The sequence below is a fragment of the Hipposideros armiger genome, unplaced genomic scaffold (assembly GCF_001890085.2).
Source record: "Hipposideros armiger isolate ML-2016 unplaced genomic scaffold, ASM189008v1 scaffold_932, whole genome shotgun sequence".
NCBI classification, from domain to species: Eukaryota; Metazoa; Chordata; class Mammalia; order Chiroptera; family Hipposideridae; genus Hipposideros; species Hipposideros armiger.
In genome coordinates, this window is record NW_017732282.1 from 356,533 (window position 1) to 373,761 (window position 17,229).

General features: G+C 35.7%; 1 protein-coding gene across 3 annotated transcripts in view; it reads left to right on the forward strand.

The window, feature by feature from the left end:
• The first annotated feature begins 1,970 nt into the window (after nucleotides 1–1,970).
• The window catches only part of LIN28B (lin-28 RNA binding posttranscriptional regulator B), a 116,833-nt gene continuing 101,574 nt past the window's right edge, over nucleotides 1,971–17,229 (forward strand). Inside the window, exons 1-3 of one of the 3 annotated variants that reach the window (XR_002122552.1) lie at nucleotides 1,971–3,264; nucleotides 10,933–10,981; nucleotides 11,923–14,015. Coding sequence is in view for 2 of the 3 variants with exons in the window: in XM_019630693.1 (XP_019486238.1) it covers nucleotides 10,945–10,981 (37 nt within the window). In the remaining variant the exon portion in view is untranslated. Of the gene's footprint in view, nucleotides 3,265–10,932; nucleotides 10,982–11,922; nucleotides 14,016–17,229 lie in introns of those variants that run through there. The other 2 variants (XM_019630693.1, XM_019630694.1) reach the window with 2 other exon arrangements.

The window sequence follows — 17,229 nt, forward strand, 5'->3', positions numbered from 1 at the left end:
TAACTTTCTCTTGTTGTTTTCCATGCACTTGTAATCATGCTAAGATATTTAGTAAGTGATTAGTCTATCAAATTTCATTATCTCCCCCTTCCCAGCACCAGATATAAAATAATGTTAAGTATTATAATGCCACGTTTTTCACTTTTTATGATAGCAGTGTGATGCCATGATAATTAGTTTGTAATCAAAAAGAAAGATGACCTCTTGATTATTTGGGATACCAATTCTAGTTTATGTTTTAATGTTTTAATTTTTATTTTCTGTTTACAACTTTCTGGACTTTAAACAGATATTATATCAATATATCTAAAGTCTTATAAAGCACCTAAAAGACATAGTTATTGAAAAAAACCAACGAAGTTCATTCTGTAAGTGCATCATTTATAAGCTCCATTCATAAATAAAAAATTACTCTAAAGCTTTTAAGTCAAAGCGTATCATATTTCAGATGGTGATATATAATTAATTGCTGTTTTTCATTTCTAGTTATCAATGTCTGCATCCTTTTCCACTAAATTATATTTGGAATCATATTTTAAAGTATGTAGCATTATAACAAATCAATTGCAATTGATTGATACAATGGTTATAACTAAGCACTGTATCTAAAATAATTCTCTGTACTACTCAATGAGTAATATAAGAAATACTTTATGTGTGTGCCAATGAAAAGGCATCTTTAAAGTCAGACACATTCTACATAGGCTCAATGGAAAGCCAGGCAGCCATCTGGGGAATTTGTTGCAAGTAGCCAATCTGGAAAATTCTTAGGGGGATCACAGTGGGATTTTGCTTTTAATCAGTTCGTCAACATTCATCTCACCCTCAGGCCAGAAGTGTTTTTTCTAGACCGTTGTTATTCTTGACAGATGAACTGGTTTCCTAATCTAATCCAGGAATTTAAGGGAGAATATGGTCATTACACATCCATGGTTTGGAGATTTACCTTTTAGTCATAAATTATCCAGCTAAATGGCCTTTATTAGTCATGTTCAAAGTTTTCCACTTTTAATTTGTTTTTATACCATATATGAGACCATATATATATATATACATATATATATAAATTTTTTAACATATCTGGTTTTTAGTTTGCTGAAATATTTAATCCTTTTCATCCGTCCCACCAGTCTATATTTGATCAGACCAGATCACAGATCACGAGGCTACGTTTGGCTCCGTAGCTGGTCAGACAATGGTTGACCAGGACTATTTGTTTCTGAGAGTATAACGGGAAACTGAGTGACAAGAAAGAACTTGAAGTCATTAGGCAGAAAATAATAGAAGGCAGTGATATTTTCGGAAAATATACCAAAATATCAGAGTTCGGTATACACATACCACAGTGTTCATGGCCACAGATCTTTTGGCATTTTGTGTAATTAATGTTAGTACTCAATTTGAGGTTCAGTATTTTATGGTTTAGGAAAGAACAAGGCAGAATATAGCTGATTGTAGATTCCCAAAACTTCTGACACTATCTACGATGCTCACTGGATTCTGAGATGCGTTACTAATTAATACTCTGAATTACACAATTAGGAATTTAGTAACTCTTAGTACCTCCAGAGCGTTTGTTAGTTAAGGAAAAAACGACCCGGTACCTTCTCACAGTTTCTCTCCCGCTTCCCGCAAGGAGCATCCCGGGGACCGCCAGCAGATACGCCTCCAGGATCCCGCGCAACGCGCGGCGGGACCGAGATGACAGGCCCCGACACTCGCAGCCTCCACAAAAACAGCCCGCGGCGGCGACGGCCGTGCGCGCCCACATCCCGCGCCAGAACGCGCCTTCAGGTCGGAGGGAGGCAGCGCGCGTTCCCGAGAGCCCGCGGGGAAAGCTCCGCCACCACCGTGCGCGCCCGCCCGGCCCAAGAATGAATGGAAAGTTCAATCTCGCGCGCTCGGCGCGGGCAGCCAATGACGCACCCGGGAGCGGCGGCGGGCAGGTGTGCGCGTGCCGCCGCCTGACGCAGGGCTTGAGTCGAGCAGCCTGGTGCCGCCGCCGCACCCCACGGCCCCCCGCCCACAGCCCGGCCCCCTCCTCCCCACGCCCGCCACCCGCCGGGCTGCGGCGGTGACAGCAGATTCCGCGTCCGGCAGCCGAGCGCTGCTCTCGCTTCCCGACCCCTCAGCTCCGCGTCCCCTTGCCGACTCACAATGTGTTGACCCTCCCGGCCCCGCTGCACGCACCCGGGGTCTCCGGCCCCCGCGCTCCCTCAGGAAGTGACAGACTCCAGGCCCCTTCCTCCGCCCCGTCCCTCCGGACTGAACGCCACGCGCGTATTCACACCCTCCCCCCCTTTCACACCAGGGCTAGCAACGCGACCATGAGGCCCCGGAGGTAAGCAGCGCGCCCTGCGGCCGTGCGAGTTGCGAGTGTGGCCGGGTGTGCGCGCCTGTGCGGACGCCGCTCGCGGCCCGGAGTCTGGCACGTGAGCAACGTCGAGGGGAGCTCGGTGCAGTGGAGCAGGAAGAAAAGAGGAGGCGCGAGCGCCGGGGAGGGGGCAGGACAGGGAAAGGTGGGGAAGTGACATGTCTCGCTGCAAGTTTGCCGTTCGGGAGCCGGAGCTGTGTCCTTCCTTCGCCAGCCCTGATTTATTGCCCCCGTGTTGCCACTGAGATGCGGCGGTCGATGTACTTCCGGGTTCACACCTTTCTCAGCCCGCTCCGCGCCACCGGGTCGGCGCTCGTTGCGGGCGAGGCGTTGCCAGCGCGGCTGCCCACGGTCGCTTCCGCGGTCGCGCCTGGGCGGCCGTAGCGGGCTGTGAGCAGTAGGGCCGGTCTGCGGGGCGGGAGGGGGCGCAGGCAACGCGGGGCACTATGATGCGGCGCGGGCTGGGGACCCGGCGGCGGGTCCGCGAGGCCGGTGCGGGCGCCTCGCACACGCGGGGCCGCGTCGCCAGGGGGCGTCCGTACCTGCCCTTCAAGTATTCCGCAAACCGAGCTGCTTTGTAGCCGGCAGGCGTCGGGGATCCTTTTTGCTTCGGTGTCGGTGATGTAAATTCATGAATTAAAATTAAGGATTTGAGGAGAACGGAGAAAAACGCACTTGGATTTAGGCTGCTTTTGAAAACAAAACCAAAGAAGAAACGGTGCATTTGCAGGAGTATTAACTACTGACTGGGAACACTGGATGCGGGTGCATTGCGAAGATTTGTACTCCAAAAACTTTTTTTTTAAATTGCACGTTGGTAAACATTGAGTGTTTTTGAGTAACATCTTACAGTATGTATTTTGTGTCCTCATTGCGGAAATTTCTTAAATGTAAGTAATAGCAAGTCCGCCATTTTGAATTGTTTCGTGTAACACAGACTGAAATCTTAGGTTCCTGTGTTTCCTTGAGTTCTTTTCTTTCTGTGAATTTGTTTTCATCCATAGGTGTTTAAGGTTAACAGCTATTATTACTGTTCATAGAACTAAATTCTCCACTGAGGATTTTTATACTTAGTTGTTAATGCAAGGGGAAAATAAATTATGCTCGTGTTTATTGTTTTTATTTCTTAGTCACAATTACTGTGGAAGTTAAAATTACTCATAACAACTAGTATTACAATGAATTTAAAATATTTTACAACATTGTTGGCAAAGCATGCCTTAAAGTGATTTTTACGCTGATTTAAAAAAAATCCTCGTGTCATTTTTGTGCAGACTATTACCATATTTAGCTAGGTGGTAATGCAAAAAAAAACACTTAAAAATGCATTTGCTGCAGAATTTTAAGTTCAAGAATAAGTTATAAAGCATTACAATTTAATTTTATAAAATATTTCAGGAAAACATTAAAATTTAAAATTGAATTCTTAAAAGTTTATGCCAGTTTATGTGATTTTGAAAATATAAATTTGTTATGAAGTTTACACCATATTTTCTTCAGTGGATGTGCACAAATTTGATAGTGGAGTCATACTATAAATTAATAATAGAACATGTAATAATAAGCATTCCACTGAGATTAATAATTAGACCCTTGTCCATCTGGGGAAAAGTCTTCCTAAATTCTTTATCTCTGAATGTATGAAATAAGACAATCCAGTGTGCCTAAATTTCCTAATTTTCAAATTAAACTGACACAGGCCTCTTTCTAGTACTTGGTAGGGAGATGACGATACTACAAAGAATAAAATGGCTTTATTTGACTTTTCCATTTTACAAATAGGATAAATTAATCATTGCTTGATAATACAATTTCAGGAATTTAAGGATCTGAATCAATTTGTAATGCATATAATTGTTTATAGATGCTTTTCATTTTATAGATCTGGAACCAAATGACTCAAAGATCAATTCTCATTAATCCTTGTCAAATTGTATAGTCTTACTATATGTCTGTGCCAAACTTCTTTCACAAACAATGAAAAATTTGTTTTGAAATGAATCATGATTTAAGTAAATCTGGGTTATGGGGGAAAATACAGTCAACTGTACTTTGTAAGTAAAGCAGGTTGAGTTTTGATATGGTAGTGTTCAAAGTCTTCAGAATGACTTATTTTAAAGCGTGTTGTATATGTAAATTCCAAAAATAAAACACCAGAATTTTAGTAAATATAGTGGATTTAGGGATTTTTTTTTCCGTTTACTCTGAAGAAAAAGAAGATTAAACAGATACTACCTGTCTGATAGTTTGATAATGTTTGGTATCTGATCATGTCACTTTTTCGGGTATTTGTAACACTGCTATCATAATTTACAAACCATGATTAAGGGAAAAATTAGTTATTAAATGAAACGTATATACATAAAAGCCTTCAGGTATAGGACTGATGTTTCTTTAAAATAATTGAAGTGTTGTTCATAACTACCAAATTGAGAGATTATTAGAAAGCTCAGGTCAGTAAGTGATCTATAAACACATCTTAATCCATAGATGAGTTGATTAAAAAAAAGGAAAGTGGAGATTCATAGATTAATCAGTTTAGAAGAAATTAAAACTGTAGAGCATAAAAGGGACTTTGCAAATTTTTTGGTCAGTTAAAGAACTTTCTTAGTTGATGATTTTTAGTAGAATCTTATTTTCTCTTAAAATTCGATAGCCCATAAATGCCCAAAGTTTTTATGTTTAAATGCTTTAAAACCTGTACCTGATTGTCTTCCTTTGAAAGGGACAGATTTTTTTTACAAATAAGTACTGTTTTTGATGAACAAGGTAAAGAAGAATTTCTAGCTGGTCAAGCAGAACAATGAAAATTCTTTACGTTAAAAAATTAAGATTGACTTGTATGAATATATGTAGGAATATATGAAATATAGAATCACATTGTTTTGAGAAATTTGCCCCTTATATACATGTATACTGAGTTGGAGTTCTCAGACACAGTGACTCTCTATGAAGTCGCTGACCATAGTGCTGAATCAAGACAGCCATATTGGTCACTGCTAAATCTGACAGAAAACTGTACACAGAGATTGTGTAGAGCTTCAAGTAGCATCATCACTGTAGGAAATGTATACATATATTTCATATATACTTTTTAATGTATTTTTTACCCATCTGCATTGGAATCAAATTGTGATAGAGAAATTTTATCCCTGAAGTATATTAATTTACTATATAACATTGATTTTTAATAAGGTCAGTATAATCAATGAGATCAATGCTAGAGATTTTCTCTTTGAAAGCTGTCACTTGCAGATGTAGACAAGATTTTAAAATCAATTTAAGCAACTAATGAGTTCTCTCAAAAACTACAGTTTTAGTTGACACCACTGTAAGGTTGAGTATGAATTTGACATTTGCAGTTTTTGATTGAGGTTTATAGCCTGGCACCATCCAAACATGATTATCAAAATTAATCAAATTAAAAATCACTCATGAAATAAATAATAATAATGTAGGCATTTTTCTAAATAAAAAAGTATAAATTTTGAAATTATAATGATCTTGACTTAGTACTTTGGGGAAATTTTCTATTGTTTGAAGCAGGAGCACACCAGGCTGTCACTGCTTGCAATATTGTGTTCTACATTGTGTTAAGTGGCACTGATATATAAAATCATTGCAGAAATTACCTGAAAAGGAATGTTGTAATACATTTAATATTTCAGTAAAAGCACTATGTTAGGCATAGAACTTTGACATTATTTTCCTAAAAATAGAATGGGTTGATATGCAGGATCATCAAATTAAGGGTCAAAGGTGACCAACCAGGACAAAGGGCATGCAGCTCATTTTCAAGCAATCAGTTTCTAGTTTTTTCATGGATGAACAAAAGCTTAATTATATAGAAAAAGGACAGTGTTGTATGACCAGTTGTAATGGTGGAAAAACATGTTTTAAATTTTCTAGATGCTTTCAAATTAGTATTTCTTTTAGGCTTATTTGGAAATGCAGGAGCCAAAATGCTACTTATATTTTTCAAACATTTATGTACCATATTTTTCAGACTCTACAAAAACATTTCAACTAAAATATACTGTGTAGGTTAAAAACAGACTTTACCTTATTTTGTAGGTTAAAAATTTTAGAAAAACTGTAAATTCTGTTTCATCTTTTTGCGTTAGTCTTTTGGTATAATCATCTTCTCTGCTAAGTCCTATTGTTTTTATTTAATATTATGTTTATTACACCAGTAGATCACTAGCAGTGACAAAAAGATGAGCAGCCTCTAAAACATCTTTTGATCTTTATTATATTAAAGTGTTTATTGAAACTATTTCAAATGCACTAAAAGTTCTTATTTAGTTTTTGATCTCTTGTAATATAAGTTCTTAACCATTTAACACTGTATATTAAAACTTAAAATGTATGTCAAGTAAAATTTTCTTGATAACATTGTAATTAAATAGAGGTGTTCGAGTTTACTTAGAATCTTTCTTTTTTAAACCATATCAAGAAGTTATTTAAAAGTTTTTATCTTAAAGTTATGGTGGGCTTTCAAAATACATGTGATTATTGCTTTTTTAAACAGGAATTTTGCCATTATTTTCACTCTTAAATTTAAAATCACTATTTTAACATTTTTTTCTTTAATTCAATGTGACCTCAACAAGGGTTCAGCTATGACTTTATTATATAAAACTATTGTTCATACTGTGGAAAATACAAACTATTTGCATTAGCAAAACCAGCTGTGCTGTGGCTGAATTGTGTTACGACTTGCACGTTTAAGTTAAAGGATTGTGTTTACCAGTTAATTATGCCATAGTAAGCACCTTTAAACAAGCTTGACAGTATGCCAATTGACTTAAATTATTATTCATTGAAGTTTTTTTATTTTCTAGAATAAATTATTTCTTACTACATTATTTGAAGAGAATGCTAGAACTGCCCATATCTTATGTGAAACCAATAACATTTCAACTTCAAAATAGTTGAAAAAGTTAAATTCATCTCTGATTTAGCAGTATTACAAATATTAGCCTCTAATTTAAGGTTAAGTTTTGATATAAGTAATGAAAAACAAGTAAATGTATTATAATTTACTTCATAAATATAAAACTTACAATTTTGAAATATTTTTCTTAATAAAAATTCTTTTTCTCTCAAGATAATGTTCAAAATATTTCACCAAATGTGAAGTTTCCTGTTTTAACACAATACCTACAATTTTTCAACTGTATAGTCACATGTAAATATTTATTTACATTAAAGTACATCATTAAAAAATTGTACCTGTATATAATTAAGGGTACAGTGTTTTCAGTTATATCTAAAGTTACACTAGGATGTTCAGTTAAATTACAAAATAATTCATCTTGATTTTGCATATACAGCATTTGAATTTAATCTGTTGACTCATTTGCAAAAAATATCCCTTTGGAGGATAGTGTAAGAAAACAAACTTCAATGTTGAACTTCAGCATTTAATATTTTATTTGATATGTTTATATGTTATATTTGTTATAGTAAATCTAAATAAGTATTGTACTTTTAAGTTTTAGCCTGGTGTTTGTGTAGTATGTGTGCTATATGATTTCAAGGAGTCATTTAGAAACATTTCCCCCAACTATTTTTCTAAGAAGCCACATTGTTGACTACTTTGATTTTCAAAGAATGTATTTATTTCAATGTCAGTTGAGTCATATTGTAAATAGACTATATTTTTGGTTATAAGTCATAGTGTAAACTAGAATGTACTTTACACTTATATTATTATAGAAAATACCGATAATAGAAAAAATTTGTTTTCTTGAATATTTTTTAAAATGTTGAGGAATTGTAGTGATGAAAATAAGTAATAAAATAATTTTCCTTTTATTGTAAATATTCTTGATTGCTAAATCATTTTTTGCCAACTTAAAGTAACTTTTTCACTTTAGTAATATTCAAAGGAAAAGCCAACATGATGTAAATTGCGTTGAAATAAAGTTCTGAGTAATATGTTATAGCAGTATTTTTATTTATTAACTCAATTCTCTGGGCTTAATGGCTTAATTGGGATTTTTAAAATAAATTAGTATACAATGTGTAGTAGTAATCATTTTCCTTCACATTGAGTAGTTACAATAGTGAATTAACAACAATATGTAAAGTACTTGAGAAAAATATTGTTAATATATTTTAGTAGCAAGTATGAAATCTAAGAGTTTGTAATGGTAGTGTTTATAAGTTAGGCAGTTTATAGCAGTATGTATGTATATTTTAAATAAAACATTTGAAATCATTGTATATGTACAGAGTTTCTATTTGCAATAGTCAAATTATTAATTGTGTATCACATTCTCTTTATGAAATGATGGTTTTAAAGAAAATTTTGTATACAAATTCATTTATTTCATAAAAGGCATCCTAGAGATAGCCCAGGTTAAAAAATTCATTATGTCATTGATTCATTTAAAAAATATGTATTTAACAGTAAAACATGCCAGGATTATGCTGATGAGCTAAATATACACAGTCTTGTCACCATAGAGCAGAGAGTCAAGTTGGAAGAGAGAACATCTATATGGGCTGTTACAGCACAGTATTACATGGTCAAGGCATTGTCAGTATGTAACAATAAAAAAAGATCTAAGTGGAGATTTCAATGATGAACGGATTATTCTGTTGAAGGGTCAGGGAAATGTATCCTAGCATATCACAACTTTACTTAAATTTTTGTTTTTTAATATTTACCCAAAATTATAGTATTAAGTAAATAGACCTGTGTATAAAATTACAAATAGCTGTTTTTTAATTATTCATGCGTTCAAGGAATTATTTTAATTACTGTTATTATTTCATATAGTCACCTATAGTAAGAATATGAACATTTAATATTGTAAATATTTTATATAACATTTACCTCATTTCTGTCATAGTTGTTCAATAAACAATGGATTGTAATATTAATATTTAAACTTGATTTTTTCTTTACTATTGTTACTGAAAACTTTTGTATCATTACTTAACAGCAATGTCTGTGAAATAATCCCATCTTTTCATTTTAAAAGGGATGAGAATATTAAAACTATCAATAACAAAAAACTATCATGTAAATTTGGATAGTGAAAAATCTGGACATCTTTATCATTCAAATTGACGGACTCCCTTTAAACCCAGAAAGCTCATAGTTAGAGCTCTTAAATAATATTATACCTTTTGATTTCTTCTATTAAATCTACCATTATAATTTATCATCTGAATTATTTGAAAAGTTTTTTTAACAAACCCTATTGATTGTTTTTATACTTCTTTAGAATATCTTGGTTTGGTTTGAACTTTTTTGTAAATGTAAGCAGATAGAGAAGATGGGCTGTGGACTATTAGAATAGAAAAAAACCATGAGCTAGGATTTTCCTGAAATGTATGTATAATATTTAAATACACCCCCACATAAACCAAATGTGTAAAATACAACTTAATATAATCTCAATGTAAAGGAAAGCTCTATCTCAGTAAGTTTTAATAATGAATTTTGTTAACATTAGGGGCTGTCATTATCTTCTGTTTTTAAGTTGTAAACACAGGATAACCGAAGGATTTTAATGTACAGAGTTTCGCGTTCCTTTTGTTCACATTTTTCCTCTATTCTTTTCAAATCTTACTCAGTGGGATTGTTATCCTTTGTAAGAAGAATCTTGGGTCAACATTCAGTAGAACTCTGCACTTGGAAAAGCCTCCATTTAGTTTTGAGAATATTAGATTGTAACTTAAAGAATTTATTCATAAATGGCTTATTTTTTGTGAGTTCACATGGTAGATATAGTGTGTAAAACTTAGTTAAGGGAACAAAGACAACCCTGAATGGTAGCAGGTGAGTAGTTGCATGTTCAGACCAATCTATTTTCCAAATCTTAGCTCTGACCTGAGGATAAAAATGATAATTCAGTGGCCTTCAGGAATTTCTCTTCCAGTTGCTATACTTCATTTACTGGAGGACCTCCTTATTGCAAGTTTTATTGTGTTATGACGTCTGCCAGCGGATATCAGTACTTTTTAAAAACATATAATAACTTGTTGCTTTTTAAAATCTGGGATAATGCATGTGAGATACCTTTAATTAAATATACTTAATGATTAAATGTATTACCATTAAAGTAATTTTTTCTCAAAGAATATTTGAATATAACAGACATAACATCAATGGTATAGTACCACAATTAGATTCTCATGATTGTCTTCTAAAATACTGTATCTGAAGAGAATAGTCAAATTCATCAAGAAACACAGTATTGTGGGTTGGGGTTGATTTTTAACTGGTTAAAAAAGAAAATGGGATTCTTCAATTACAGTGTAAATATTTTTTAAAACATTTAACTGCATAATTTATGAAATTGTGATGTTTGACTACATCTTAATGATCTTGTGTAAAATGTTTTTTTAAACCAGTATCCTTTAATTGGAAAAGCAAGTTTATGCCAACTGGTTATCTATTTTTGCTAGGTGGGTCTTAAATTTGACTTCACAGAGTCAAAACCTAGGCATTTTATTGCTTTCTAATGAGTCATTAAGGTGAAGAAGAGGCAATTAAATAGGCAATTAATGTAGTACTGACTTGAGCTTTCTGATTTTAGGTTCTTCAGAGGATGATGAGGTCATTCAACCAGGTTTCATCAGCCCCAGGTTAGTCTTTTTTTTTTTTTTTTTAAACTAAATATTTTACTTTTGTTTAAAAAGATCACTAGAGACATATGAGAATACTTGACAACTTCAGGAATTCACTTTGGCAACATGGGTACTATATCCTACTGTACTCTAGGTCATTCCATCTATAAACTGATACTGTGACCAGAATGCATGGATGACATCCTCAAACTCCTTTTCCTCCTGATTTTAGCAGTATTGGATTTTGTGATTCCCTTTTCCATAACTCAGACAAGATAGGTAATAGATTATTTACATGCTTATGGAGCTGAATGAAAAGTATAACTTGTTCATTTTTGAAACCCATAGCAAAATAAGTACTCACACATATATGTTGAATAATTTAAAGATACTTAGTGCTGTTTTCAAATAATTTACTGTAGCATAAATAGCACAATATATTAGACATTTTTCAGGGAATTAGGGAATCTTCCTAATCTAGGGAAGCTCCATTTATTTTTATTTTCATGAACTCATGTCATATTCCTCGTACTACGAAAAGTCATTTGAACTTTTAACATTTTAAATGACTTTATTTATATCCTTTCATTTATTTAGGTGTACTATAAAACCTAGATTTTTGATACATAGAAATTTTCTTATATTGAATTTAACTTAAAACTTACAATGCTATTTTTTCAGTAACAATTTTATTCAGTAATAATATACTTTGGTTTATATTCAGATGAATTTAATATCTTGGCTCTACTATTGACTAATACTACTTAGAAAACACACTTAAGGCTGTGATATGACAAAGTTTATAGGGATTAATAAGTACAAGTAAAAAGATGTTATTCTATTAAGCTTATCAGATTTAAGACTGTAGATAGCAAGAGGAAAATAGTAGGGATCAAAAGGTTTAATGAGGGAACCACTGGTAGGCATGGCCATTTGACAAACACTTTCCTTTTTTCTAGAGTGAATCCTTTGACATGGAGATGATGCTCTAATGAGTATCATGAAAAAGAAGATTCTGAAAAGTTGCTACAATATTTTAATTTACCAACTAGTTTCTGATTACTATAGATTGTGGTTTTTCTGTGGGGTAAACTGGAGGCAGTCCAGAGACCTTTTTTCTTTTCTGTTGGGAAATAATGTTAACACCAATGTGTTAAGTGACTGCAATAAAGTTTCATGTCTGTGTTTCCTTGTGATTAAAAAGGGGTTGTCCCGGGAAAGGTTCCACTTTCACCAAAAGAAAGGTTATTTCCAGAGATTACATACATTTAAGCTGAAAGACTTGAACATCGACTAGTTCAGGCTCCTCACATTGGCAGATGAGTAAACTGAGGCCTAGAGAAGCTTAGTGATTAGTAAGGTCACAAGGTCAGTAAATGGGATCAGAACTCTGGCCTCCAGTTTCTAGCTGGATACTCTTTCTCCACAGATTTGCTTCCCAAACACAGGCATTTTAAAGCCTGAAGATTTCTTCTCACTTGCCTCATCTTTTACTCCCTCACTGTTCTTTTCCTTCCTTTTTCCCATCCACCTGGCCCCTTCTCCAAAATAAACCCAAAGTGAGAATATTAAGATAAGATACTCTTATTTCAGTTGATTATTTTGGTTTAAGTTATAAAGAATCAACTTTCATTCATTGCCTTGGGGGGAAGGGAAAGAATTACATGTTTGCATTATTTAGTGTCATTTCTATAGACTCAGAATATTTACTGCAAAAAGATCTTTAATTTATGAAGCATGCATGTTCAAGTAGTACAGGTGAAAAATACTTATTTTTCATGAAAGTTCCTTTATAAAACATGAAGCTTTTGTGCTATTCTTGGCAAAATAGCATAGTGCTTTTTTACAAAATGATTTTTAACCTATTTCTGTCCATATTAAGAAAGTATTTGTTAAGCGCAGTTCAGAAGATACTTGGGAGGAGTACTAACATTCTTAGTTTTCCTTTTCATTGGGGGAGTATGTTACTAGAACAAGATTTTTTTGCTATTTCAGTTTTTTTAAAAGGAACTTTCTACAAAATGGTGGTCTTAAAATAATGCCCCTTTTCTGAATGAATTTTATTGCTCTAAATATGTTGCTGAAACACAACTGACCAAAAGAAGGAAACATTTGCAAATGATTGTTTTTTGAAATCTGAAAGCAATTTCGCAAATTTTAAATGTATGTTAATTGGTTGCTGTATTTCCATAATTTTATTTATACCTGGGGAAACGTGTTAAGATATTTAAGGGAAAAAATTTTAAGAGATTTTTACAGCTGTGTAAAATTTCTCAAATTGAAACAATTGTGTTAAGCCAGAGCATTTTGCTTCCAGAAAAGGAAATTAAATGAGAACGGAATTTTGCTTTTTGAAAACAAAAACAAAATGCCCCCATATTCTGAAGTGCCTTTACTATAAGACCGAAGCACCCAGCCGAGTACACCTTTCATTTGACTCCGTATTGTGAGAATTTCAAGAAAGTTATTTGCCAAGTAGTTTGCTGAAACGCAGTGGGAGGGATCGGGAATAGTTTGCCCGACGTGCGGGTCGAAGCTTTTAGGCAAGAAACCTCACCCGCGGTCAGAGAGCGCGCGTTCTCTAAAATCATCCCGGGCGACCCCCGCTCCCTTCCCCGCCGGCGGCTTCTCCCGAGCCGCCAAAGGCGTACCGCGACGTTTCCGTGGCCGCCCTGAAGTAGGGCGCCAGGAGTCTGGCTGGAGAACGCTGCGTTTTAGGCACGGCCTGGTGGGGAGTGGCGGTGGTGGTCATTTTCTCGGGTTCTGCTCAGCCCCTTCCCCCTTGACTTCCCTAATCTTAGATTTCCGAGACTCTGACATCTCACAGATAAAGAGATCAAATTATAAATGATATATCTCTGGAAATGCAGTAAAAGTAGTTGACTCTGCCAAGTGTTGTCTTCCATAGTGGTGAAGGCAAGGATTTCCTTTGTGTTCTTGGAGACAAAATGACAAATGTAAAAATCCCTTAATTAGTGAGAAATCATTAGCCTTCCTCGCAAAGTCTACACTTGTAGAGAGGAGGTGGTGATGGGCTGAATAAGGGAAAGGTGACTGGAGGGAGAAAGGGGAGAGGAAGTGGCGGGGGTGGAGGGGAAGGGCAGATCCGCTGGCCTGGGGGTCTAGGCGACCCTGGGGCGCGAGCTGCGCGGGAAGGTCCACGGCTGCGAAGGCCTCAGACCCCACTGCAGACCCCGGCCTCATTTGCCGGGAGGAGAGCACGGGTGGAGTCGTTCGCCGCAGTGCCACAGCCCCTCCTCCTAGTTTTAAGAAGAACCGAAGCTTTGTTTCTGCTTTGATACAAGTCACTCGTTGCTTATAGGAAAACAACGACGGTGGGCTCTGGCACCTCTTTTGGTTCCTTGCATTGTACTGTTGGAATAATAATAAATAAATAAAAAACCAAACCCAACGGCCAAGAACATGTGTACTTTGCTTTTTAAACGGAGAAACCTTAGATTGTGATAACCTATGGGCATACGATAGGTTGTTTCCTTGATTTTTACCCCCAGTGTATTGACGATTCTTTGTAGCTACTTGAACTCATTTTAAACACATTTTGAAAGAACTATGATAAATCAACCTACTAAAACATTTGGCTTTCACAAGTATAAAACATGCGTTTTGAGTCAAGCACAGGTCTTTCTGGCACTAAAAACAAGTAGGAAATGAGAAAAAAATTAAAACCAGAAGACTTCAGGAAGGTGACAAATTGGAAGGCATTCTAGGAGATTCATAGGACCATTTTATGTGAAAGAAGCATTCTATGAGCTTAAAGAGATTATGTTCACTTTTATAAAAGGATCTTAGGCTCAAAAGTGGGGAGGGGGCACAAAAGATGAATCTATGTAAAAGATAGTGCCATATCCCTGAAATGGTAGTATTTAATGTTTCTCACTGTGCCTCCTTCACTTTTCCCCTCCCAATGTCTTTCCCTCTTCCCTCTACCCTTTGCTCTTCCCTTCTCTCCCCCTTTCTCTTACCACCCCCCTAAGTATGTAAATACAGTTGCCTTAAATTCTTTGTCAATGAATGTTAGAGGATTTCTCAGAGTTCCCAGTTTGAAAAAGCCTTCTACACAACTTGAAAGGCTGATGTCCCTCTCAGGAAATGAATGAGTCGATAACCTCTGACACCAGTGACCAGTCCAGTGAACCCTACCTTAATTCCACTAATACTGGAGGCCCCCAATCAGGCAAGACTGGAAATCTCATAACCTTACCATCGTATGTGGTTCAGTTATGTATTTCACACTTTTCATGTATGTATTGATAGGTTTGAATGTCATCAAATTCTACAATAAACAAGGATTCAGAATCCACTTAATATTGTTTCTGATTTTATGATGATTAAACGATTTTGTAAATAAAACATACACACAGATAAAATATTGTTTACTATTAATGTTTGCCAGTGACTAAATTATACTGGCCTGTGAATTTTATGACCGTTACTTTTACATAAAATATAGCTTTTCACCTCAATTTACATTAATACTTTTCCAGATTATTTTTCTCTTAACCAGATACTGATTTTTAAAAGTAATTCTTGCATTTAAAATATAAAAACCCACATCACTTATTTTAGTCTTTCCTGTTTTGTATTATGTGAAATGTTTAACCTGGAATGCCATCGTTAAAGTTACATCATTATAGGTCAATGTAATGTTGATATTTACTATTAAAATAATGCCTAGTAAAAAATGTGTTAGCAAATAATTTTTTGAGAGCTTCCAGCTTTTGTTACTTTCAAAATCATTTGAATTTTCACTTTTTTTTTCCTCCCTACCAGTTGGCACATGGTTATTCCCCCCAAAGTAAATAAAATGAGAAAACTTTGCCTCATTTCCTGAGAAACAACAAAAGAAATAATCACACGAAAAATCTTTACAAATCCATTATGCCTTGTTTGACGCCTTTTATCACACACAGCTGAAAATAGCATATTTATATACATCCTTTTATTTCAGATCTGAACCAATTAACATAAATTTATATTTCGTTTAATATGGAAAGGTGCACATAGGTGCTGTATGTGGATTTTCAAAAGCTTTTAAATTCAAGATACCTACATTTTAGTTGATGTCAAAGTGTCAGGCGTGTTAGGAGTTAGCAGTGTGGACGTTTGGAGAGATCGGGAGGGGATTGAGGGTTTGGTGGGGGAGGGTCAACTCAGTAGCTTTGCCTAAGGGAAGTGGTATCTGTACAGTTTCTCCGTAAACTGCTTGTTTAAGAAATGGGGGTGGGGTGGGGAAAAAGTGGTAGTGCGTTTTAATGTTTCAAAAACGGGTGATATTTTCTATTTTAAGGAAATAAAGCATTTTTAGTTGACCTATGATATTCATTGTAGTATTCGATGAGAGCGGTAATATTGGTGTCAGCATCTAGTAATCTACAATCATTTTGAACCAATTTGAAAGGTAAGGGGAAAGCATTTTGAAACTGGGAGCGGGCCGGGGACGGGACGGTATAGCCAATTCCGTTATTAAATTTTCGTTTATTCGACTCCACTATCTACTGGTAGTTGACGTCTAAAATGTCAGAGCCCAGTTAATATTATATGAGTTTACCTTTTTTCTCCCATTTGCGTCTCTTTCTTCACCCCTCCCCCCACCGGCGCCCGCTTTTTTTTCTCCCCCACCTCTTTCTCTGGCTCTGTAGCTGCCTTTGCTGGCAGCTCCTCTTCACCTCCCCTGCCAGGCGCACCCATCCCCCTCCCTGCCCTACGTCGTCTTGCTCTTGGGGAACAATCGCCACTGATTGAGGTTCACTCTATGTTAGGCTGGAAAACTGGGCTGTTATTTAGGAAGTCATTAATCACATCTCCTCCCCCGGAAAGAAATGGCGGAGAAACCTGTGAAGTACAATTTCTTACCAACCCTCTCAAATGTCCGAATTGATAAAACTTAAACACAATTTGACTACATGAAGGTGATAGTGATTTTTCCGATAGGATTTTATTTTAAATTTGAAAAAATTTCGGGGCACAGGTAATTGTGTGCTTTTGTCTTATTGTAGGTGTAATCATCTAAACTTTCATGGGGATGTAATTAGGTTTAATTAGATTTTTTGTAAATTATGTATTTCCTTTAAGAATTGAATTAAATATGAAATTTGCGTCCCAGACAGGTTTACTGCTATCGAGCAGTTGAATTCTTAGGGGGGAAAAAACATAACATTGGTTGCGTTATTTAAATGGCTTTTTTCTCCTAAATGAGATTATTTGGATAGGCTTGTGTATAAGGCACGCGTGTGCACATATATGAC